The sequence below is a fragment of the Neofelis nebulosa genome, chromosome 1 (assembly GCF_028018385.1).
Source record: "Neofelis nebulosa isolate mNeoNeb1 chromosome 1, mNeoNeb1.pri, whole genome shotgun sequence".
Classification (NCBI taxonomy): Eukaryota; Metazoa; Chordata; class Mammalia; order Carnivora; family Felidae; genus Neofelis; species Neofelis nebulosa.
In genome coordinates, this window is record NC_080782.1 from 103999890 (window position 1) to 104024584 (window position 24695).

The window sequence follows — 24695 nt, forward strand, 5'->3', positions numbered from 1 at the left end:
TTTATAGCACCCAGCACTGACCAAGCATATAGGGATTGGGACGATACATACATTCTTAAAACACTTTTTTGCTTTTTAAAAGCTTGTTTAAAGCATCACCTTCCAGCTTTGGAAGATAAGAGCCCTCATTTATTACTGCCCGACAAGGACTGTGGCTAAGTCCCACATGAACCTTAATAACAACTATGAGATCAGGTACAAATAGCTCTCACACAAATAAGCAAACTGAAGGAGAGGAAGGGTAAATAATGTGTCCAAGGTCAAGTAATTGCTGGAGGGCAAAGCAAGAACACAACAACCCAAGCAGGGAAGAGCGAGCTGGTCCTGTGGCAGCAATTAGAAATCTTGGGGAGACGCCTACATTTTGTTGCAGTCACACACACACACAAAATCAGTTATGTTTCCATGCTTTTCTCTAACCACAAAGTGGCATTAAGTGTTTTCTAAAAACTACCCAAGTTACTTGGGCATTTTTATGAAAACTATTCTCATTAAAAGAAATGTTAATATGAGACACAGAAGGGATAATACGCCCCTGTATCTAATTCATTTGTCTTTTTTTTTTTTAATGTTTATTTACTTTTGAGAGAGAGAGAGAGAGAGAGCGCGCGCGCTCGCGCGCGCGTGAGTGGGGGAGGGGCAGAGACAGAGGGAGACACAAAATTCGAAGCAGGTTCCAGGTTCCAAGCTGTCAGCAAAGAACCTGACTCAGGGCTCAAACTCATGAACTGTGAGATCATGACCTGAGCCAAAATCAAGAGTTGGACACCTAACCGACTGAGCCACCCAGGTGCCACTGTTCTTACCCTTCTTTACACACACACACCCACTCAGATCTTTACAGATACTTCAGATATTTCATATGAAGCATTTTACATTAATTCAAAGTACTTAAAATGCACTTACAATTAAAATACAAAATTTTATTAACACCATACAGACCAATCTCTTCTTACCCAAAACGTTAATTTAGTGACAGTCAACCTAGAACAGGAGTACAGAGCCTATTATTTTCAACAGATCAAGCTTCCAATCCTAGTTTAAACACTTGCTAGTATGTGACAGTGGACTAATCTACCACATTATTTCTCTTTCCTGTAAAATGAGAATGAGAAATGATAACATCAATAGAATGATATAAGGAATAAGTGATAATTTCATGTGTGTATACAATGTAACTTTTAGTATAAGTACCAATAGACTTAAATTTATTTCACAAAATAAAAGGCATATATGACAAAACTAACACCTGTCATTTCTTGGTGGTGGATATATGTGTTTAAGTTTATTCAGTTTTGAGAGAGAGAGCGAGCAGGGAAGGGGCAGAGAGAGGGAGGGAGAGAGAGAATCCCAAGCAGGCTCCATACTATCAGCGTGGAGCCTGACGTGAGGCTCAAACCCACAAATCGTGAGATCACGACCTGAGCAGAAACCAAGAGTTGGATGCTTAACCAACTGAGCCACCCAGGCACCCTGGATATTTGTATTTTTCATTTTCTATACTTCTTTAAATTTTTCAAGATAAAGAGAAATTAAAATATTGATTTTGCCTTTTATCACAGAAACACCTACGTAAGGGAATCACTGTATGCAATTAACCTTTACTAACGACCACATCCTTTCACAACAGAACGTATGGAATGTTCTTTATAGAAGACAGAAGCACACATAAGAATCTCAGGTCAGAGGGGCACCTGGATAGCTCAGTTCAGTGTTGCCTCTTGATTTCCGCTTAGGTCATGATCTCATGCCTTGAGGGTTCAAGCCCTATATCGGGTTCTGAACTGACAGAGTGGAGCCTGCTTGGGATTCTTTCTCTCTCTCTCTCTCTCTCTCTCTCCCTCTCTCTCCCCTCCTCACTCCTCACCCATTCTCCCTCCCCCCACTCACACATGCTCTTTTTCATTAAAAAAAAAAAAAAAAAAAAAACTTAAAAAGAATCTCAGGTCAGACATGGAAGAGACTTCTGACATCTAACCTAAATCTCCTTTTTCCAAACTAGAAATATGCCTGGGTGCTTCTTTAAAGTTACATCCAGCTGGTTAATACCAAGCAGTCTTTAAGTACATTTGAAAAATGACTTTCTTGTTTTTTTATTTCAAAGTTCAACCTTATGACACAAGTTTACAATGGAAACTCATGCTATTTGGTTTTCTGCATTCAGGTGAACAGTACTATTTTGTCAGAACACTGGCAATTTTGCCATCTTCATAATCTAAGTACACGAACTTCCAAGAACAAAGAGATTTATATTTTAGCATGCATAAAAATGAGTTAAGTTCCTCAAAAGAGTCCTTGCCATTTGGTGTGAATCCAAAAGGCATGAAAACTATAAACTACTACCTTTTGTAGTAAGTATGTACAGCACATGGAAAATTAAGAATTTCTTCAATTTGAAGAAATGAACAATGTTATAAAAGAAACATTATTTTAAGGTTTATCTTTGGAAAATGATTCAGACTTGTATATAATGTCTGAATTGCATACTAATGATTAAAGGTTATTCTTCCAAAATTTTCACAAAAAGCACTCTAAACTGGTGGTGGGGGGGGGGGGGGATAAAAACAATCAACTTGGCTAGCTATATGCCCACTACTATCAGCTAATTTTACTTTAATAAAAATTTTAATTAAAAAAAAAAAAGTGGTGAGACCAAGGGCACCATCTGAAATAATTTGATGTTTTGTTGTATTGTGCTGTATTCTCAGACAAATCAGCCTTCTTATAACTGAAAGACTGGGAAATTCAGCAACCAGCACAGCAACCAATATAGTTTAATGCAATAAACTATATACTCAGATAAAACTGAGTGTAATTTTCCACATCTTCATATCAACAGCACGAATGATGTCAAACAAGTATATGAAAGAAAACACCAGGTTTAATACCTTATAAAATATGTACAGAACTTGAATATTCTCTTAAGATACAATCCAAGTCACAACCGAATTAGCAATGTAATGAGATATTCTAATATAATGAAAAAGCCTAGTTGGTTTAAAAAAAGGAAACAAACACACATGTAAACCATAAAAGATTTAAAAGAATTTTAAAATACACAACCAAATTCTAACCAGGTTTAAACTGTGATTTTTAAAAAGTGAATACCTGTATGTATTTACAATCTTTAAGTTTCACCATGTGTTATTTTTACATGATCTTTATTATCTGGATAGCACACAACAATGAAAAGCTCTTTTAACCACTTATACACAGAAAACAAAAAAACGAATAGGGAGGTTGAGAGAATGCACTAGCCACAGGAGCTAAGGGAAAGGCCAAGGGACTTTAATTAATGGAGTCAAGTCGTAAAACAGACTTAACCAAAACTATAAGCCAGGAAACAGGCAGATTCACTTCAGAGCCTTCACTGCAGGGACCCAGTCTCCCTACCTGAAAAGAAATGATTATAAATAACAGTTCTGAAGACAGATTTCTGGGAGGAATGGATGAGATCACCAATGTGAACTAGTGAGTGCATTTAGGTGTTAAGAAAACACTGCCTGAGTGTGCAAGTTCATAGCACAGTTCACCATGGGACCTGCCTTCAAGGTTTAAAAACCTCAACCTATAGTCAGTCCTTAATATAAGAGCCGAAGTTTAAAGTACAGAATCCTTAATTGGAGTGTTCAGCCCAGTTGATTATCAAAAGCTATTTATAAAATGCTTCAATACTGATGATATTAAACTGATGATAGTAAAGCCACCAAAAGTATGTAATGTGACAAAGGTTTGTCTTCCTGGGTTAGAATCCAGTCATTTTGCCTTCTGACAACATTGCAGAGATGTCAAATAACTTCTTAATCTCTCAAACAATGTGGTATCATCTGCCTTCTATGTCTTCTGTCTGTCATAATCTCCAACCATCTTCTTGATGTGCGACAATTTACTCTTCAACTGCTTGCAATAATTCCTCTTACTTTTGTAATCTGCAGACTTGGGGCAAAAAAAAAAAGCCAAGTAAACTTAATAAAATAAAAACAAGTTGTGTTAGCTGCTAGGAAGGCAGAGGTGAGCCAAAAAACCACAGAATATTAGTCAAATGAAATTGCTGGGGTATTGAATAGAGTAATATGCACAGTGATCTGGCAGTTTCTCTGACCATTCTGACCCAACAGGCAATGGATTCTTTTTGCTTAGTCATATCTTCTGAGTTTTACAAAACATATACTAATTTCTAGTGATTTATAAAGTGACCCCAAAAATTGACTCACCTTTCTGCTAACACATCATCTAAAAAAAAATCAGTACCTGTTTCAGATTCTGTGTCTCCCTCTCTCTGACCCTCCCCCGTTCATCCTCTGTCTCTCTCTGTCTCAAAAATAAATAAACGTTGGGGCGCCTGGGTGGCTCAGTCGGTTAGACGTCCGACTTCAGCCCAGGTCAAGATCTCGCGGTCCATGAGTTCGAGCCCCACCTGGGGCTCTGGGCTGATGGCTCAGAGCCTGGAGCCTGCTTCTGATTCTGTGTCTCCCTCTCTCTCTCTGCCCCTCCCCTGTTCATGCTCTGTCTCTCTCTGTCTCAAAAATAAATAAACGTTAAAAAAAAATTTTTTTTTAAATAAAAATAAATAAATAAATGTTAAAAAAAATTTTTTTTAAAAAAATCAGTAAAACAGGGGTGCCTGGCTGGCTCAGTGGATGGAACATGTGACTCTTGGTCTCTGGGTTGTAGGTTCAAGCCCCATGTTGGGTGTAGAAATTACTTAAAAATAAATAAAATCCTTAAAAAAAAAAATCAGTACAACAAAAACTGGCGTTATCAGTTGACTTGGAAAAGGAGGAATGGGTAAAGAGACAGGAAATTTTAGTATATGTTCTTTAATTTAATTTTATTTTTTATGTAATCTCTATACCCAACATGGGGCTTAAACTCACAAGCCCGAGATCAAGAGTCATGTTCTACTGACTGAATTAGCCAGGCGCCCCACTATATAAAACTCTTGCATTTAAAATTACAGTGTTTTGTGACTTCAAAAAATTTTAATATAAAATCCTTTAAAAACAAAGCTTTAAATCAAGAAAGATTAATAACGCCAAGTGTTTACAAGGATATGGAGCAAAAGGAATATGCACACTTCAGTGGGAATATAAACTGGCAATCCAGGAAAGCTGTTTGACACTATTTAAGCCAAGGTTAGACAGACAGACCCAATGACCCTGCAATTCCACTCCCAAATATATCCTTAACATATGTGTGCAGATGTGCACAGACACATTCAAAAATGTTTGAAGTTGCATTAATTATAAAAGCCATAATCTAGGAATAACCCAAAGGCTCACTAACGAAAGAATGGATGAATCAATTGTCTTTTATTTACCAAGTAAAAATAAATGAACCATAGCCACACACAAAAATATGAATGGGTATTCAAAAAGAGCAAAAGAAATTACACATGAAAAATACATACTATAGATGCCATTTACATCAAGTTCAAAATAGGCAAAACTCATTTATGATGTTAGAAATTAGGATGGTAGTTACCTGTGGGGAGAGTAAAAATTGGAGGGGAGTTCCAGAGGGGGTTGCCTAGGAAACTAGGAAATATATTTCTTCATCTGGGTGCCAGGTACAAAGGTATATGGTGGTTGGTGAAAATTTACCAAGTTGTGCACTCAGAATTTGTGCAAGTTTCTGTATGTATACTTCAACTTTAAAAAAAAAAAGCTTGGGGCACCTGGGTGGCTCAGTTGGTTGAGCGTCTGACTTTGGCTCAGGTTATGATCTTGTGGTTTGTGGGTTCAAGCCCCACATCGGGCTCTGTGCAGACAGCTCAGAGCCTGGAGCCTGCTTCGGATTCTGTGTCTCCCTCTCTCTCTGCCCTTCCCTTGCTCGTGCTCTGCCTCTCTCTCTCTCTTTCTCTTTGTCTCAAAAATAAACAAACATTAAAAAAATAAAATAATCTTAAAAAATCAGTATTGGCTATAGTTGCAAACAACTGAAATTAAGGTCCTAACTTCTCAGGTACAGTTTTCACCCTGTAATGATAAGGCCTTTTGTCATAATCAGTGCTTGTGTGACTAGGTATTCACAGTCATTCCAAAGGTTAAATAAAAAACACATACTAGAAACATTCTCTCCGAAAGAATCTTACAATCTGGAATACTTACTCCCTTCACTTGCTTCAGTCTATTGTACTCATCAGCAGCAGCCTATCAAGGAGAAACACAATAGAATATGTTCAGGGGGGAATCTTCTCTTTCAAAAATGACATTCCTGATGTTATATTCTGGAGCTAAAACTGCCAACAATACCCCAAATACAGGAAATTAAAATATTGAAGTCTTTAGGTCCTTAAAGCTATTATTCATATAGTCAGCAAGAGAGCCTGGAGGAAGCCAGGACAGAGGAATTTAAGACCTATTCCTCACATTCCATTCCCATAGACAGGTAATGGTTCTGCTGCTTCTCATCACTCCCCATGCGGGTCCATGGGCCGTGCTGACCCCACAGAGATCTTCTGTAAAGTGTAGCTCTCATCCGGTTATACCCCATTATGAAATTGGTCTGAACTCCCAGTAACTACCCCGTGTATGCATATTACATACATCGTTAAGTGAACATGTTGTATTATAAATAATTTGAGCAACAAAATAAAGTAGTATTGGATTATAACCCAACGTATAAAATAGATATATTTATGAGTCAATACTGGTATAAGTGAATGATTAAGTAAATGGGAGGAAGTAACCAATTTCTCATGCACAAGAATTCCAAATAATTTGTGTAGGTACACAGTCTTTAAAGAGCTGGAACGTAATTCTCCTTTCCTTAGGTGCGATCTATGCATAGTGACTTCCTTCACTATGAAAGTATGGAAAGGGGGATTAAAAAGGAAAGAGGAACTTTCATGGACAAATGTAACCTCAGCTGGGGGGGAAAAAAAGATAACTTTTTATCAAAGACGGTATGTGTCTAGGTGCACTTTTGCATGAAGGGGATATTTAAACATTTTGGTGACAGTCAGGAGGCAGAATTTAAGGTAGTTTATCTTTCTGTACCCAATTCTGTAATGCTTAATAGTTTACAGAAAGAATGAACAGTGTTTTAAAATAGAAAAAATAATCCAGCTATTTTATTTTTAAACAGGAAGGGATATATGTACATAGCCTTTTGTTTTCTATTTCTTACTTAACTACATTAGTACACTCTTCAATTTGGAAAGACTTTCATCTGAGACTGGACTTCAATTATTTCTCAATGAAATCAATTTAAAAATTACTAGCAAAATCTGAATCAACATTAATAGAAAGGATACTGTATCTTCATAAATTAGAATGACATCATATATAATATACAATTATCAGGTTTGAATTTACCATGTAGTCTTCACTGTCTTCTCTATAGTCATCCAACTCTTTATCCAGACGAGAAAGTTCTTTATTGATTTCATCAAGTTCTGCCTGTAAGCTCTTGTATTCCTGCAGGCCAGTGTCAAAACTTCTCTTGTAGAGTTGTCTTTGTTGATCTGAAGTGATAGGTGGATATTCCCTAAAAATTCAGTGAGAAAATGACTACTTTTGATTCCAGCAGACATAAAATCCAGTATTTCTTCAGCCAAGACAATAAAGCTGGTGGGACGTGAGAGTGACATTCTCCTGTTTTCTTTTTCTTGCTTATGAGAGGAAGGTGAGAAGCAAGTGAGTTCTCTTAAGAATGATTCTACTTAGAGGCGCCTTAATGGCTCAGTGGGTTAAGGGTCTGACTCTGGCTCAGGTCATGATCTCATGGTTCCTGAGTTCCAGCCCCCGCACTGAGCCCTCTGCTGTCAGCGAGGAGCCTGCTTCAGATCCTCTGTCTCCCTCTCTCTCTGCCCCTCCCTTGCCCGCACTCGCCCCCTCTCTCTCAAAAATAAACATTAAAAAATGTTAAGCGTCCGACTCTTGGTTTGGGCTCAGGTGATAATCTCATGGGTTGGGAGTTCGAGCTCAGCATCTGGCTCTGAGCTGACAGCATGGAACCTGCTCAGGATTCTCTCTCTGCCTCTCCTGTACGTGCACTCTCTCCCTCAATCAATAACCAAATAAACTTAAAAAAAAAAAAAAAGAATGAATGATTATATTTCTACATCACTGGTTATGGTTTTAAAAATACTATGCTTAGGGGCACCTGGGTGACTCAGTTGGATGAGTGACGGACTCTTGATTTTGGCTCAGGTCATGATCTCACAGTTCCTGAGTTTGAGTCCCGCATTAGACTCTGTGCTGATAGTGCAGAGCCTGCCTGGCAATCTCTCTCTCTCTCCCTCTCTCTCCACTCCTCCCCTACTTGTGTTCTCTCTCTCTCTCTCTCTCTCAAAATAAATAAACTTAAAAAAAATTTAAAAAGGGGCACCTCGGTGGCTCAGTTGGTTAAGCATCTGACTCTCGCTCACACACTCTGTCTCAAAAATAAATAAAAACATTAAAAAATTAAAAAAGAAAATACTATGCTTAGGGGTGTCCCTGGGTGCCTCAGTCAGTTGAGCACCTGACTTGCTCTCAGCTCAGTCTTGATCTCAGGATTGTGCCTCATGTTGGGCTCTGCATTGGGCATGAAGCCTACTTAGAAAAGAAATACAATGCTAATATAATTTTCAGAAATAAAATTGAAAATCATTTATGAAATTTGAGGTTCAAGTCATAGGAACTTATTTATTCTGGAAATACAACACCATGTGACAATAGAATATGTCTAAAATCTTACTTTTTTTAAATGTTTATTTATTTTTTTGAGACACAGAGCATGAGCAGGGATGGGGTAGAGACAGACAGAAACAAGAATCTGAAGCAGCCTAAAAGCTCCAAGCTGTCAGCACAGAGCCCGACGCGGGGCTCAAACTCACGAACCGTGAGATCATGACCTGAACCGAAGTTGGACGCTCATCCGACTGAGCCACCTGGGCACCCCTGAATTTAAAGTGTGAAAACTGGAATACTGGAACACAAAGTGCGTTCCCATCACTACGGCAGCAGAACTGGCTGGTGGCTGGTTGTTTTCTGCCACCAACTACAGTCTTCAGATTCTTTTTTCTTTTTCCAACTTAACTTGTTTTCCTCCACAGAAATGGCTTTTTTAAATCCTTTGATGGTGAGATCAGACATTAAAATGTACATGTACAAAAATGCATGCTCCTTGTACAAATAATCTGGCGATGCATGCAATTCTGTATCCCTTGCATCTCTCAAGAGACTAGCCATTCTTTACATTTCCAGGTGATGCTCTTCACTAATAATCCACTGAGGAAATACTCTGACTTGTTTCACATGATGTAGGAACTTCACAGCAATATGGAATTTCAATTTTTACACCAAAATTGGCCTCCTATCTTCATTTTACAGAGGGGAGAAATTAAATGATTGCTCAAAAGAGAAACAAGAAAACAGTTTCTTAAAACTTTTCACTTAGATGTTCCATGAAACAAGTTAGGAAAGTATTTTATAGCTAGATGACTGAACGTGGCCAAGAACTCTGTTTTTTTGTTCTGTTTTGTTTTTTAAGTCCATCCATTTATTTTGAGAGAGAGAGAGAGAGCACGTGAGCAGGGGGAGGGGCAGACAGAGAGAGAGAGAGGAGAGAGAGAATCCCAAGCAAGGCTTGATCCCACAAACTATGAGATAGTGATCTGAGCCAAAATCAAGAGCCAGACACTCAACCTACTGAGCCCCCCAGGTGCCTCTTGACCAAGGACTCTTGTGGGAAGAAGGGAAGGTGTGGTATGAGAACCACCAGGGAGGCGATGTCAGGCTATGCTACACCACCCACCTCTCACAGCTCGAGAAGCAACGCTGTGACTGACCACCATCCAGACCACAAATGTTTCTGATTCGTGTCCCATTTCTCAGGACACTTGGGCATAAAAGGGCTACACACCATACATGATAGTTAGTGATGATGAAGTATAACTAAACCACCAACACACAAAGGAACTTAACCACAACCGTGGCCAGAACACTAAATTGTTAACTTAATTGTTTACAAAACCGTTTGCCAAAGTCCTCTGGATTAAACTTTTAAAAGAATCTCTGGTCTCCCCATGAAACCTTAACTTAAAAGTAAATGCCAAAACAAAGCCATAACTCTGGTCTGGGAATTATATAATCAGTAACAAAAGTTCCTCCATACCTGTGTTTTATTTATTTGAAAGACCTTTCTTGGGTGACTACTGGTACAAGTAAAGAGTGAAGTTCATCAGTCATTTTGTGAAAGACACTGAGAGTGTTTTTAAGACGCAATGGAGCCAAACATATCCCCTCTACATCAATCTTTATTACAAAAGAGCACTAAAGAAAAGAACCTCCTGAAATACCATCTCCAGTCCTGGCTGTGCAGGAACGAAATCCTACCACCCAACTCCAATTTGGCAGGCAAAACCCCAAAGCTGACTGGCCCAGGCGACCCATCAGACAGATGTGCGAGTGGTTCCAACACGAGGTGACCCCGTACCTGATCCAGTCCTCCTCCAGCTCGTCGCAGGACTCGCCCCCGGTCGTGTAGTCTGTTTCATAGTGGTCCTGCTCCGGCCTCTTGGACCTTCCCGCCCTTCCTTTCGTAGGTGCCCTTTTTGAAGGCGTCTCAAAGTTACCACTGCCGCTGTAGCGAGGCTGCCTGAAGTCGTCCACCGGTGAAGTCACTGGAAGCTCCTGCACCACCTCAGGCACCCTAACAAAACAGCCATCGTTTTTCAGGGGTCATAGGTACACCACAGCTCTTTGCCAGCAAGTGCGCTGTAATCACAAGGAGCAGCCACGGTAAGCAGTAAGAGACATCTAAACATAAATGCATTCATTCACGTAAGCAGCTCATGTTCCCAACGCGGAGCAGATCCCCAGTTTCCCGTGTTCAGTTTCGCACCAGCTCAGATCCTCTGAGACAGACCAGTAGCTTTAAGGTTCCGATGTAAGGGGAGCCCATGTGTAAACATTCCTAAGCAGGATGGATCTAAGATTGCACTTGAGGAAGCCCAGGCTGATCTGGAAGAGGTGTTCACCCAACCTGTGCCAGGGATTTACTCCACAAAAGGCAGGCAGGAAAATAATGCTCAGGATTCTTTTCTACAGGTTCTTCCAGTTTCACGGAATGGTAAGCAGTCAAGAGAAATGCACATACATATCTACTTTCAGAAGCTGATTCTCAGAGGTAAGCATATTGTAATACTAATTTTAGACTCCTGTGTATCAACTTCCTTTTCAAGATACAATCTTGAAAAAACTAAAGAGACTAAAAATTTAAACAACTGCTATGATAATCCTGCAGCCACGTAGACTGAATGGCCTGGAAGTGTTATCATTAGACTTATTTTCCCAATTGCATCAGTTTTGTTTTGTTTTTTTGTTTTTTTTTTTAATTTTTTTTTTAACATTTATTTATTTTTGAGACAGAGAGCATGAACAGGGGAGGGTCAGAGAAAGAGGGAGACACAGAATCTGAAACAGACTCCAGGCTCTGAGCTGTCAGCACAGAGCCCGACGCGGGGCTCGAACCCACGGACCGTGAGATCATGACCTGAGCCGAAGTTGGACGCTCAACCGACTGAGCCACCCAGGTGCCCCTTGGTTTTTTTTTTTAATGCTTATTTATTTTGAGAGAGAGTGCACTCATGCAAGAGTGGAGGAGGAGCAGAAAGAGAATCCCAAGCAGGATCCAAGCTGTCAGCACAGAGCCCAACGCAGGGCTCGATCCCACGAACCGTGAGATCGTCACCTGAGCCAAAATCACGAGTCTGAAACTTAACCAACTGAGCCACCCAGGCGCGCCCCACATTGGAATTTTAAGTGCAAATGTTTGTGCCACAAGCATAAATATGAAGCCAAACGTGGAATAAAACACCAAGAGCTGTGGCAACAGTAAAGCACTTCTGAGTAACAGCAATGCAAAACTTAACTTTCCCTGATAGCAAAGCTAAAGAAGGTCAAGAAGAACAATGAAAGAACACAAAGGTCATGCCTGAGACTTTCCACCATCGGCCTGCTATTCAAATCAACTAGTAAAAATGTGTTAAGACTTTTGTTTTCTTATTGCTTTTCCACTTACAGAAACTATAATCTTTTTTTTTTTTTTTTAACATTTATTTTTGAGACAGAGAGGGAGAGAGAGAGAGATGGAGAGAGACAGAGAGTGAATGTGTGTGTGTGTGTGGGGGGAAGTGGGGGATGGGTAAGGGGCAGAGAGAGAGAGGGAGACACAGAATCCGAAGCAGGCTCCAGGCTCTGAGCTGTCAGCACAGGGCCCAACACGGGGCTCAAACCCACAAACCATGAGATCATGACCTGAGCCGAAGTTGGACACTTAACTGACTGAGCCACCCAGGCACCTTGACAGAAACTATAATCTTGAGCTTTATCTATGAGGTGTACTCTATTTTCTAGGTGATCCAGAACTGCTTGATTCTAACTGTTGTCAAAATCTTCAGATTTTTAAAAATGTTTATTTTGAGACAGAGTGTGTGTGCATGTGAATGCATGCACAAGTGGGAGAGGGACAGAGAGAGAAGGAGAGAGAATCCCAAGCAGGCTCCAAGCCGTCAGCACAGAATCTGACACGGGGCTCAATCTTACAAACCGTGAGATCATGACCTCAACTGAAACCAAGAGTCAGACACTTAACCGATTGAGCCACCCAGGTGCCCCAAAGTCTTCAGATTTCTAATCACACTTAGTAATTTCTTGTAGAATCCTAAAGCTTTGGGATGTGTGTGCATAGTTGGGGGCGGTGGTGTGATTTATTCCTTCTGTTGGAATGTATTCAGGTTCCTGAGGCTTAGGGTGCTATATTAACGCTACATCTAAAGGAGGGAAAATGTGACTTTCTCCATGAGTCAATGAGTAACAAGTTCCTAGACACTCTGCCAAAACTGCCTGGTATTATGCTCCTCGTTTTGGGAATGCAGAAGGCTTATTTGAGGGAGTAGGGACTAGAGGAGGAGAAAACTAAAAAGCAAAACAAATTAGAAAAGAACAAAACCTAAAACATTAAAATGGGCATCCTCTCATAATTGTGTTAGATACTTATATTATAAATCCTGACTTTGGGAGCTTTCCACCTCCCATTCTCCTACATACTTTGAAACTCTAGAGGATAACTTACTTGATATGGCATAAAACCTAAAAACAAAATGCTCAGCAAATATATATAAATTCAAGAGTTAGGGAATTTTTGTACTGCCAATAATCTTTGAGCCTACTTTTATTTCTTTTTTATTTCTTTTATTTTTTAAGTTTATTTCCAGAGGGAGAGAGAGCACAAGCAGGGGAGAAGCAGAGAGAGAGGAAGAGAGGCTCTGCACTGTCAGCACAGAGCCTGATGTGGGGCTAGAACTCACAAACTGTGAGATCATAACCTGAGCTGAAATCAAGAGTCAGACGCTTAGGGGTGCCTAGGTGGCTCAGTCAGTTGAGCATCCGACTTCAGCTGAGGACATGATCTCACAGTTTGAGTTCAAGCCACATGTCGGGCTGCTGACAGCTCAGAGCCTGGAGCCTGCTTCGGATTCTGTGTCTCCCTCTCTCTGTGCCCCTCCCTGACTCACACTCTGTCTCTCTCTCTCTCTCTCAAAAATAAATAAACATTAAAAAAAGAAAAAAAGAGTCGGACACTTAACCAACTGAGCCACTCAGGTGCCCTTGAACCCACTTTTAGATACAAATCCTGTTAGGTCATAATCTGCATACCCCAGAAGAGGCAACCAACTGTATACTTTCCCTGGTATCCAACTCAGTATCCAAGTCCAGAAGTTCACCCTTTTGTATTGTCTTTTTTATTCATTTGTTTTTCACACACACACACACACACACACCCTCACATGCATTTGGTGTTCCTATCTTGTCCTGACTCTCAGTGTAGCTACTGTGCACTGTCTTCTGTCCCTGATAGATTGCAACCTCCATGACAACAAGGATTTGCTATTCCAGGGGCAGCTACCCTACTGTGTACCTAGCAGGTGTTCAGGATCATTAATGAATTGAAAACACCTTCACAAGAATTCTGATGACACCCAGTATCAGCGAGGGAAGAGAAACAATGCATGATCAACATCAGTGTCCTATGAGCATAATGTCCATGATGTACATGGTACTTCAGAACTGTCACCATTATCGGGGGGGAATATCTAAGCCTTGTCCATCAGAGAACTCCATCTCTGTGGCCTCAGGAAAGACAATGATCCAAAAAGGGCTAATCAAGAATCTTTCAACAGGTTGTATATGTAAGCTTTGGAAGAGGGCATTCCATTTTCCAAATACTATGCTGAAAGTTCAGTTAGTGTAGCCTGGAAAATGTGGATGACCATTCTGCTCTACCGACAATAAAGCCCACAGAACAACAGGAGCCTTGCTAGCCTCTGAGTTTCTAGATCATGCCATTCTCTTTTTCTTTTTTGATGTTTATTTATGTTTTGAGAGAGGGAGAGGGACAGGGTGCAAGCGGGGGAGGGGCAGAGAGAGAAGGAGACACAGAATCTGAAGAAGGCTCAAGGCTCTGAGCTGTCAGCACAGAGCCTGACGTGGGGCTTGAACTCATTGAACACGAGATCATAACCTGAGCCGAAGTTGGACACTCAACCGACTGAGCCACCCAGGAGCCCCTATGCTTGTATTTTTTTATTTTTTCTCTTTTTTTTTCAACGTTTTTTTTTAATTTTTATTTTTGGGACAGAGAGAGACATAGCATGAACGGGGGAGGGGCAGAGAGAGAGGGAGACACAGAATCAGAAACAGCCTCCAGGCTCCAAGCCATCAGCCCAGAGCCTGACGCGGGGCTCGAACTCACGGACCGCGAGATCGTGACCTGGCTGAAGTCAGACGCTTAACCGACTGCACCACCCAGGCGCCCCTTAAAGGAAAATATAAGTAATGTACATTTTGGCCAGCATATTTATTTTAAAATAGCCTCTGGAAGGTTATATAAAAGAAACTGGTAACACCAGCTGCTCCTAGGAAGAGGAACTAGGTAGCTGGGGACAAAAGCTATCCTTCTGTCCATTTAAAATTTTACATTACAGGGGCGCCTGGATGGCGCAGTTGGTTAAGCGTCCGACTTCAGCCAGGTCACGATCTCGCGGTCCGTGAGTTCGAGCCCCGCGTCAGGCTCTGGGCTGATGGCTCGGAGCCTGGAGCCTGTTTACGATTCTGTGTCTCCCTCTCTCTCTGCCCCTCCCCCGTTCATGCTCTGTCTCTCTCTGTCCCAAAAATAAATAAAAAACATTAAAAAAAAATTTTTTTAATTTTACATTACAAAGGTACTGGCTTATTCAAGAATTAAGCTAAGATTTTTCAATGGTTCCAAATGAACTTGTGAAAATATCTTGGTTTTCATGAAAAGACAGCATGTGGAATGCTATGTAACCATTCAGGCTTTACAATTAGAGACACAACTGGCCACAAGATGCATTATAAATATTTCTTATGTATGCACAGAAGTCACGCAACTCCTAGCCTGAAACTTTTAAAAGGACCGTGTCTCTACTGGGTATACTTTGCCCCTCACAGCCTCAAGTGCTTTAGATTTTTGTCAAAATCCACACAGAAGGAGAACACAGAAAATGCTCCTCCTCCAAATTATTCACAACTGATAGCAACAGGAGGGTCAATTGTGAAGACCAAAACAAAACATGTGTCGAGGGTAAGGCAAACTGACAGTGTGTTTCCCACATTCCACTCCAGGGTAATAATAAAACCCACTGTCTCAAACTGAGTCCATAATTAACTCAGCTGCTGGTGTCACCTTAAGGGGTTCTAGGCACCCAAACTACCGCACACTCAGGGTTGATCTCTATATTAACTGGCCCATTAAAAGGAGGTGGGGCAGGGAGCTGTGGATAAAACTTTGAAAGTTTTCCAGCAGATACACCTTTAACATAAAACAATCAAAGCAATTAAAGGAAAGGTGGTTTTTTTGTTTGTTTTTTTTTTCAGTCTACAAAGGAATTTGGAGTTCTAGAATTACATATATAAGAAGATGGGGCGCCTGGTTGGCTTGGTCAGTGGAGCATGCAACTCAGTCTTGGGGTTATGAGTTTGAGTCTCACGCTGGGTGTAGAGAATACTTAAAAATAAAATCTTTAGGGGCGCCTGGGTGGCTCAGTCGGTTAAGCGGCCGACTTCGGCTCAGGTCATGATCTCGTGGTCTGTGAATTCGAGCCCCGCGTCGGGCTCTGTGCTGACAGCTCAGAGCCTGGAGCCTGATTCGGATTCTGTGTCTCCCTCTCTCTGACCCTCCCCTGTTCATGCTCTGCCTCTCCTTGTCTCAAAAATAAATACAATGTTAAAAAAATAAATAAATAAAATCAAATAAAATCTTTAGGGGTGCCTGGGTGGCTCAGTTGGTTAAGTGTCCGACTTTGGCTCAAGTCATCATCTTGCGGTTCCTGAGTTCGAGCCCCACATGGGGTGCTGTGCTGACAGCTCAGAGTCTGGAGCCTGCTTGGGATTCTTTGTCTCCCTCAGTCTGCCCCTCCCACATTCTCATTCTGTCTCTCTCTCAAAAAATGAATAAACATTAAAAAAAAAAAATCTTAAAAAAAAAAAAAAAAGAAGAGCAATTTATCATCCCCTGGCAAAAATCACATCCAGTCAGTAACAGTCTCTCCAAAACCCCTCCTTCACTAGTCATTAGGATGAATTAGAATCAGGCTTTAGGGTAAACTAAAACCACCATGGAGATGCCATTTCAGTAACCATAATGGCAGCTACTCTGAGCCAGAAACTCACTGTGAGGTTTTTTACGCTACTTGTAACTCTAAATTTTTTTTTTTAACGTTTATTTATTTTTGAGATAGAGCATGAACGGGGGAGGGTCAGAGAGAGGGAGACACAGAATCGGAAGCAGGCTCCAGGCTCTGAGCTGTCAGCACAGAACCCGACGCGGGGCTCGAACTCACAGACTGTGAGATCATGACCTGAGCTGAAGTTGGCCGCTCAACCGACTGAGCCACCCAGGTGCCCCTACACTACTTGTAACTCTAAACGTGGAGGCCTCATCAGTTTCACATCCTCCAGGACATGAAGGATCTAGCGCAGCAAGTGAGATCTCAGAATTCCTGAATTCAAACGAGGTCTGCTCCTTTAATAAAAATGTATGTGGCTAAGGGTAGATCAATCAGCAATCTTCCCTTTCCATTAAATGAGCTCTAACAGTGACAGGCAAGGAGAGACACAACCACACATAGTTCCACTATCAGTAACGTCCTTGACCCTCACCTCAACCTCAAAACCAGAATCAGAAAGAGAACCATGTTTTTAGAGTGGAAAAAAACCCAACTTAGCCTTTCTCTATTAAACAAACGAGAGAAAAAAGAAGCACTTTCAGCTTAGATGGGGAAAAAGACCCCACCAACTCACAGCCCCTCTCCCCTCATCTCCCAAGTAGCTTCAAGCCTCCACCAACAAGGCCAACATCAGTCTCCAGTCTTTGGGAAAGTGTTTTTCTGTTTTGTGTTGTTTGTTTTTTAAGGCAAATGGCACAACAAGAACTGATTTATCAACACCAGCAAATATTCATTTTTGTTTAGACTCATTCTACCTGAAGAAGGAAGCTGCTACTTACGGTGTTGATTTATAGGAAGACTCTGGATATGACCTCCTGTCATTCACTTTACCGTTGGAGGAGTAGGCCATGGGGCTGTCCACTCTTTCCACATAGTCAGAAGGGGGAGGAGGCATGTCTTGTGTGCCAGCAGAAATATTTTTAACCTACAGAAACAAACCCAAGAGATACAATTATCATTGAGCCTGCAATTTAAAGGGGAAAGAAATGGAAGAAAAATATCAGATATAAAATTACCTAATACTTATTGGGCTCATTAAATACTATTAACCTGTAATGACTACCTTGTTAGTGTAAACAATCAAATCAGTATTGTTACCAACACACAAATGATGCCAATTCGTTAGCTTAACAAGTCCAGAATGAATTACAAAAAAGGAAAAAATATCACAATGACCTGACTCTTATCCTGATGTGATTAGGCAGAATCATTACCCATGGTAATTGTTCCACCCCACATTAGAAAGATTAATCTCATCGTTTTAAGTTTATTTATTTATTTTTGTGAGACAGAGAACATGCTCATGCACAAAGTGGGGAAGGGGCAGAAAGACAGAATCCCAAGCAGGTTCCACATTGTGAGCATGGAACCTGATGCACAGGGCTCAAACCCTTGAACTAGGAGATAAGGACCTGACTGAAATCAAGAGTGCTATGCGTAACTGACTGAGACACCCAGATGCCCCTAATCTCATTTTTTCTAGGCTAGGTCTGGGTTAGGCAAGAATTTTCATTTCTAACAAGTTCTAAGGTAATCTTTATGCTGTAGTCTGGGCACCACACTTGGAAAACCACTAATATAGGACAAAAGACACTGGATCTTTTTTTTTTTTTTTTATTAACGTTTATTTATTTTTGAGACAGAGAGAGACAGAGCATGAACGGGGGAGGGTCAGAGAGAGAGGGAGACACAGAATCTGAAACGGGCTCCAGGCTCTGAGCTGTCAGCACAGAGCCCGACGCGGGGCGCGAACTCACAGGTTGCAAGATCATGACCTGAGCCGAAGTCGGATGCTTAACCGACTGAGCCAGCCAGGCGCCCCAAAAGACACTGGATCTCTTAACCCATCCACACTAAATATGTAATGTTAAAACCACAGAAGAAATTAAGAAGCTTAAAGTGATGATTTCTGCTATAGTTCTTTTTTTGTTTTGTTTTTTTAATCTTTATTTTTGAGAGAGAGAGAGACACAGACACACACACACGTACACACATACGCACACACAATCCAAAGCAGGCTCCAGGCTTTGAGCTGTCAGAACAGAGCCCAATGCAGGGCTCCACAGCCAAAGTCGGATGCTTAATGAACTGAGCCACCCAGGTGCACCAGGTGCTACAGTTCTTTAATAAGACATTTATTTTCCTTTAACATACATTCTCAATGCCTCTATTCTTAATAGCCTACACAGTAGAGTCCACGATCACTGCCTTCCTTCTCTACTTTACTACCTATTCCATTCTGATGTGTAAGTGAATTTGTCCTAGAAGGTAACACACATTGAGTTATGCCCTGTTAACGCGAAAGATTTCCCAAAGGATCTGTCAGAGAAAAATTTAAATATCAGTAAGCATTGCCAATTAGAGTCACAACATTTTTTACAAAGTTTATTTATTTATTATTTTTTTAGTAATCTCTATATCCAGCATGGGGCTTGAACTCATAACCCTGAGATCAAGAGTCACATGCTCATCTGACTGAGCCAGCTAGATGCCCCTAGATTCCCAATATTGACCGTTGGAGTTCAGGTGGTAGATCCAACACTTTCTATTTCATTTCCAATCTTTAAGTTGTTATATATTACTCTGCAAATAATAACTGAGAAACCCAGGTAAGTCACTTAGTGGTTACAAAGTAATAGAAATAAGGTGTGGGAAAAATTGAAAGTTAACTCCACAAAAATTAGTAATGTGAAAAAGAGCAACTTTTCAAAAATAAGGAGGAAATTACTGGTTTAGCTTGGTAATGAAAACAATGACATGAGATTAACTTGGGCTCACTCTAGATCTGCCAACGACAAGTTCTAGAAAGTCTGTCTCTTTTCTTCAAGAAATAGGGAAACTACCACTTTTATTCAACATAGTACTGGAAGTTGTAGCGGCAGCAGACAAGAAAAAGAAGTAAAAGGCATTCACATTGGTAAGAAGTAAACTTTCACTATTCGAAGGTGACATGATTGTACATATAGAAAACCCTAAAGACTCCACCAAAATACTACTAGAATAAATGAACCCAGTAAAGTTGCAAGATACAAAATCATTATAGAGAAATCTGTGGCATTTCTTTTTCTTTTTTTAAACACTCCTTTTTAAAAAAAAAAAAAAAAAGTTTATTTTGAGAGAGAGACAGAGCAAGCAAGTGAGCAGGAGGGGTGGAGACAGAGGGAGAGAGAGAAAATCCCAAGCAGGCTCCACACTGTCAGTGCAGAACTCAATGTGGGGCTTGAACTCACAAACCATGAGATCATGACCTGAGCTGAAACCAAGAGTCAGACGCTTAACAAACTGAGCTACCCAGCCACCCATGTTGCATTTCTATGCACTAATAATAAAGTAGCAGAAAGAGAAATTAAGAAAACATTCCCATTTACAATTGCACCAACAGGTATAAAAAATACCTAAGGAATAAATTTAACCCAAGAGGTGAAAGACCTGTACTCCAAAAACCATAAAAAAATTGATGAAAGAAATTAAAGATGACACAAACAAATGGAAAGATGTTACATGCTCATGGATCAGAAGAACCAATATTGTTAAAATGTCCATACTACTCAAAGCAATCTATAGATGTAAAGCAATCCCTATCAAAATATCAACAGCGTTGTTCACAGAACTAGAATAATACCAAAATTTGCATGGAAACACAAAGATTCCCGATAGTCAAAACAGTTTTGAGAAAGAAGAAAGCTGGAGGTGTCACAATTCCAGATTACAAAATATACTAAAAAGCTGAAGTAATCAAAATAGTACAGTACTGGCACCAAAACAGACACATAGATCAATTGAACAGAACAGAGAGTCCAGAAACAAACCCAAACTTATATGGTCAATTAATCTACGACAAAGGAGGCCAAAATATGCAATGGGGAAAACACAGTCTCTTCAACAAATGCCACTGGGAAAACTGGACAGCTACGTGCCAAAGAATGAAACTGGGCCACTTTCTTACAACATACACTAAAATAAACTCAAATGGCCTAAAGACCCAATTGTGAGACCATAAAACTCCCAGAAGAAAACACAGGCAGTCATCTCTTAGGCATCAGCCACGAAAACCTTTTTCTAGATATATTTCCTGAGGTAAGACAAACAAAAGCAAAAATAAACTACTGGGACTACACCAAAATAGAAAGCTTTTGGACACCAAAGGAAACGATTAACAAAACAAAAAGGCAACCTACTGAATTGGAGATTTTTGCAAATGAGATATCCAAAATATATAAAGAACTTACACAACTCAACATCAAGTAAAACCAAATAATCTGATTTAAAAAAATGGGTCGAGGACCTGTTAAACATTTTTCCCCAAAAGACAAACAGATGGTCAAAAGTTCCTCAAAGAATTAAAAACAGAAAGGCCATATGACCCAGTAAGTCCACTAGTGGCTATTTGCTCAACAAAAATAAAAACACTAATTTGAAAAGATACATGCACCTCTATGTTTACTGCAGCATTTTTTACAATAGCCAAGACACGGAAGCAACCAAAATCTCCACTGACATATGAACGGGTAAAGAAGATGTGACATATATGTACAATGGAATAATATTACTCTGCCATAAAAAAGAACGAGACCTGGCCATTTGCAACGTCATGAATGGACTTGATATTACACTACGTGAAATAAGTCAGATAAAGAGAAATAACTTATCATTTCACTCATATATGGAATTTAAGAAACAAAACAGAGAAAAAAGACAGAAAAACAGGCTCTGAAATACAGAGAACAAACTTCCGGTTGCTAGATGGGAGGTGGTTGGGGGGATAAGTACATTCAAGAGGAATAAGGGGTACAAACTTCCAGTTACAAAATAAGTCACAAAGATGAAAAACACAGCATAGAGAGTATAGTTAATAAGACTGGAAAAATCTTGCTTGGTGACAAATGGTGATTTCACATCATGAGGAGCATGGAGTCAAGTGCAAAATTGTTGAATCATTATGTTGTACAATGTAACACTGTATGTTAATTATACTTTGAGAAAAAAAGAAACTCAGGGTGGGGGGAGAAACTACCTACTTCACAACATTCTTTTCACAATCAAATCGGATGACAAGGTCTCATATTTAGCACGGTACCTTGATGAGCATTGTAAAAACTCACAAGATGCTGGATTCTGAAATTAAAGCTATTGGATCTAAACAAAGAATTTTTGTAAGTGTTTGAAGGTGACAGCAGACTTTTAATGGGATTATTTTGCTATTATAAATCCTTGCAATTAGGTTCAGCATCAATGCAGTGTATTTCCCTGAAACACACACACTTTATGCTTTGTTTTCCATTACGCATAGCATCAAAACATGAACTCCTCCTTTCCTACCAAGGAAAGGTATGTGTTATTACACCACTTTAAGTATATGAGGTATTCTTTTTTAAAGTTTATTTATTTTTGAGGGAGACAGACAGTGTGAGTGGAGAGGGATAGAGAGAGAGGGGGGAGAGAGAATCCTAAGCAAGCTCTATGCTGTCAGTGCAGAGCCTGTTGCAGAGCTCAAACTCACGAAACGATGACATCATGACCTGAGCAGAAACCAAGACGCGGATGCTTAACCGAATGAGCCACCCAGGCGCCCCAGAACACAAGGTATTCTTGATTGTTTAAAGATAAGAATGGAATTATTTTCTTCTGAAAGTGGAGTCTGTCTGCAACGGGGAAACCAGTGCGTAGGTTGTAAGGGAGTATGCTTAGATGTCACCACAGCAGGGACAGGGACAGGTGGGAACCACTCTTGGCTCCCACTGAATTCCCTAGGACTTCACACCATCAGCCTAGCTTCACAGGCACATGCGTTGCCAAGTCAAAGGTCTATTCTTATTCTGGACACTTCATCAGAATTTAAAACGACCTCCTTTTCTTAAAAACCCATTTAACCCTTTTCCAGGTTTTCCCCCTTTACAACCTGAACGGAGACTGCAAAGCTCTACTGACTCTGGCAAAGCTGAAACCAAAACTTTATTTAAAAAAAAAAAGATGCCTGGGTGTCCTTGTAAACTTCTTACAGCCTGGAATGGAATGTCCTTCCTCTTTCTTTGCCAGCTAATCCTTAACTGGGCTTCAAGTCTTGGCTCACTACTCCCTGGAGGCTTTGTACACATGTCTCTGCTGGGAGAGGCACCCACCTGTCCTCCTAGCTCCCTGAACACCTGTGCACACAAGCCTCCCACCAGAGCATTCGTGCACTGCGGAACAACTGCCCCCACACAGTATGATGGCTTGTTCCCATGGTCTCTAACTCCAGGGGGCAGTGCGCTTTCTTAAAGCCACCGCTGCCTGCCTGCTTACAATGTGCCAAACAATGACCTGACAGATGGTTTAGTAGGCTCAGCCTTACAGGTAAGTACTATTTTTCCCTTTTTGGAAATGAGGAAACTATGACAACTTTCCCAAGGACCTACACCTAGTAAATGGTCATGTGGGACTTAAATACACCACTCACGTGAAACCCTCTGTGACAATCCACCATCGCAACCTGGGCAGCCTCCTACCTTCCCCTTCGGGTTTCCAGAGCCCAGCACGGTACCTGGCACAAATCAGGAGCCCAGAGTTGTTGCCTAAAGGTTACCTTATTTATTACTGCTGTACTTCTACACTGTGTATATTCGAACGTCTTATCAAATGCAGCTGCTCTGAGCTGACCTTTATCTCTTAGAGTCAGCAGAACTGGACTAGCCTGACCAACTTCACCCTCCAGCACAGGGCTCCCATTTCTTAAACCTTTTTTTACACACATGCACAAAAAAATTCCAAGGCAGCGCGCTTGTTTTGCCAGAACACATATTCAAGTTAGAACAATGGAGGGAAGATTAATTATTAATATGGCCGCTGCAAGAAGGGCATGCAAATTTATGATGCATTGCAGATTAAAAAAAAAAAATCCCCAGCCAGGCCCAAAGATGAATAAGCAGCAGTCTTTGTCTTTAAAAAGGAGCTTAAGAATCTAGAGGCCGAGGTAAAATGTATTTGTAAAAACAAGGAGTAAGGTATTTGTTTCCTGTTTATACTTCATTTTTCCCAAAGAAGCTAAAATACTGCGTTCCTCATATTACCAATGACAAGTGAGTATAAACCTCCTGCTTTCAAAGGACAGAAGGGGGGAAGCCCCAGTAGGGCCTGACCAGGTGATAGTGATTTACACAAGGAGTCTTCAGCCTGTGTTCCTGGGGTGAGCAAATGGATTTCTGAGCTTCACTGTATTACGGACAGGTTGCCCAGCCCACCCACAAAACTGGATGATGTGACTTGCTTTTTTTTTTTTTTTTTTTTAATGTTTTATTTATTTTTAAGGGGGTGGGGGAAGAAGGGCAGAGAGAGGGACAGAAGATCTGAAGCAGGCTCTGCACTGACAGCAGCAAGCCGGATGTGGGGCTTGAACTCACAAATGGTGAGACCATGACCTGGGCCAAAGATGCTCAATGGACTGAGCCACCCAGGCGCCCCTAGCTAAAGTTCTTTAAAACAAGCAAACAAAACCAATCATTCTAATGACTGTAGTAAATTTTTAAAGTTTTAGAACCAGAGAAAAATGAGGCTTAATGCTATAGAGCAAACGGTGAACAATTTTCCTCCAATAACTTAAGAAAAGCTCTGTCTCCCTCTCTCTCTGCTCTTCCTCCACTCATGCTGTCTCTGTCTCTCAAAAATAAAATAAAACATTTTTTAAAAATTAAAAAAAAAAAAAGAAAAGGGGGGCCTGGGTGGCTCAGTCCGTTGGGTGTCCGACTTCAGCTCAGGTCATGATCTCACAGCTCGTGAGTTCGAGTCCCGCGTCGGGCTCTGTGCCGACAGCTCGGAGCCTGGAGCCTGCTTCAGATTCTGTGTCTCCCTCTCTCTCTGCTCTTCCCCCACTCATGCTGTCTCTTTGTCTCTCAAAAATAAAACATTTTTTAAAATTTAAAAAAAAAAAAAGGAAAAGCTCTAAGAAATTAGGGTCAAAAGAAAGCAGAGTGAAACGTTA

At 40.7% G+C, this 24695-nt stretch overlaps 1 protein-coding gene across 2 annotated transcripts in view; it reads right to left on the reverse strand.

Annotated features, from left to right (window-relative positions):
* Positions 1-902: 902 nt before the first annotated feature.
* OCLN (occludin) overlaps positions 903-24695 on the reverse strand; it is a 56672-nt gene continuing 32879 nt past the window's right edge. For both annotated transcript variants that reach the window (XM_058730299.1, XM_058730306.1), the window contains exons 5-9: positions 17521-17666; positions 10426-10641; positions 7320-7491; positions 6111-6152; positions 903-3936 (exon numbers count right to left, since the gene is read on the reverse strand). In XM_058730299.1, coding sequence (XP_058586282.1) covers positions 3835-3936; positions 6111-6152; positions 7320-7491; positions 10426-10641; positions 17521-17666 — 678 coding nt within the window. In that variant the 3' untranslated portion in view covers positions 903-3834. The remainder of the gene's footprint in view (positions 3937-6110; positions 6153-7319; positions 7492-10425; positions 10642-17520; positions 17667-24695) is intronic.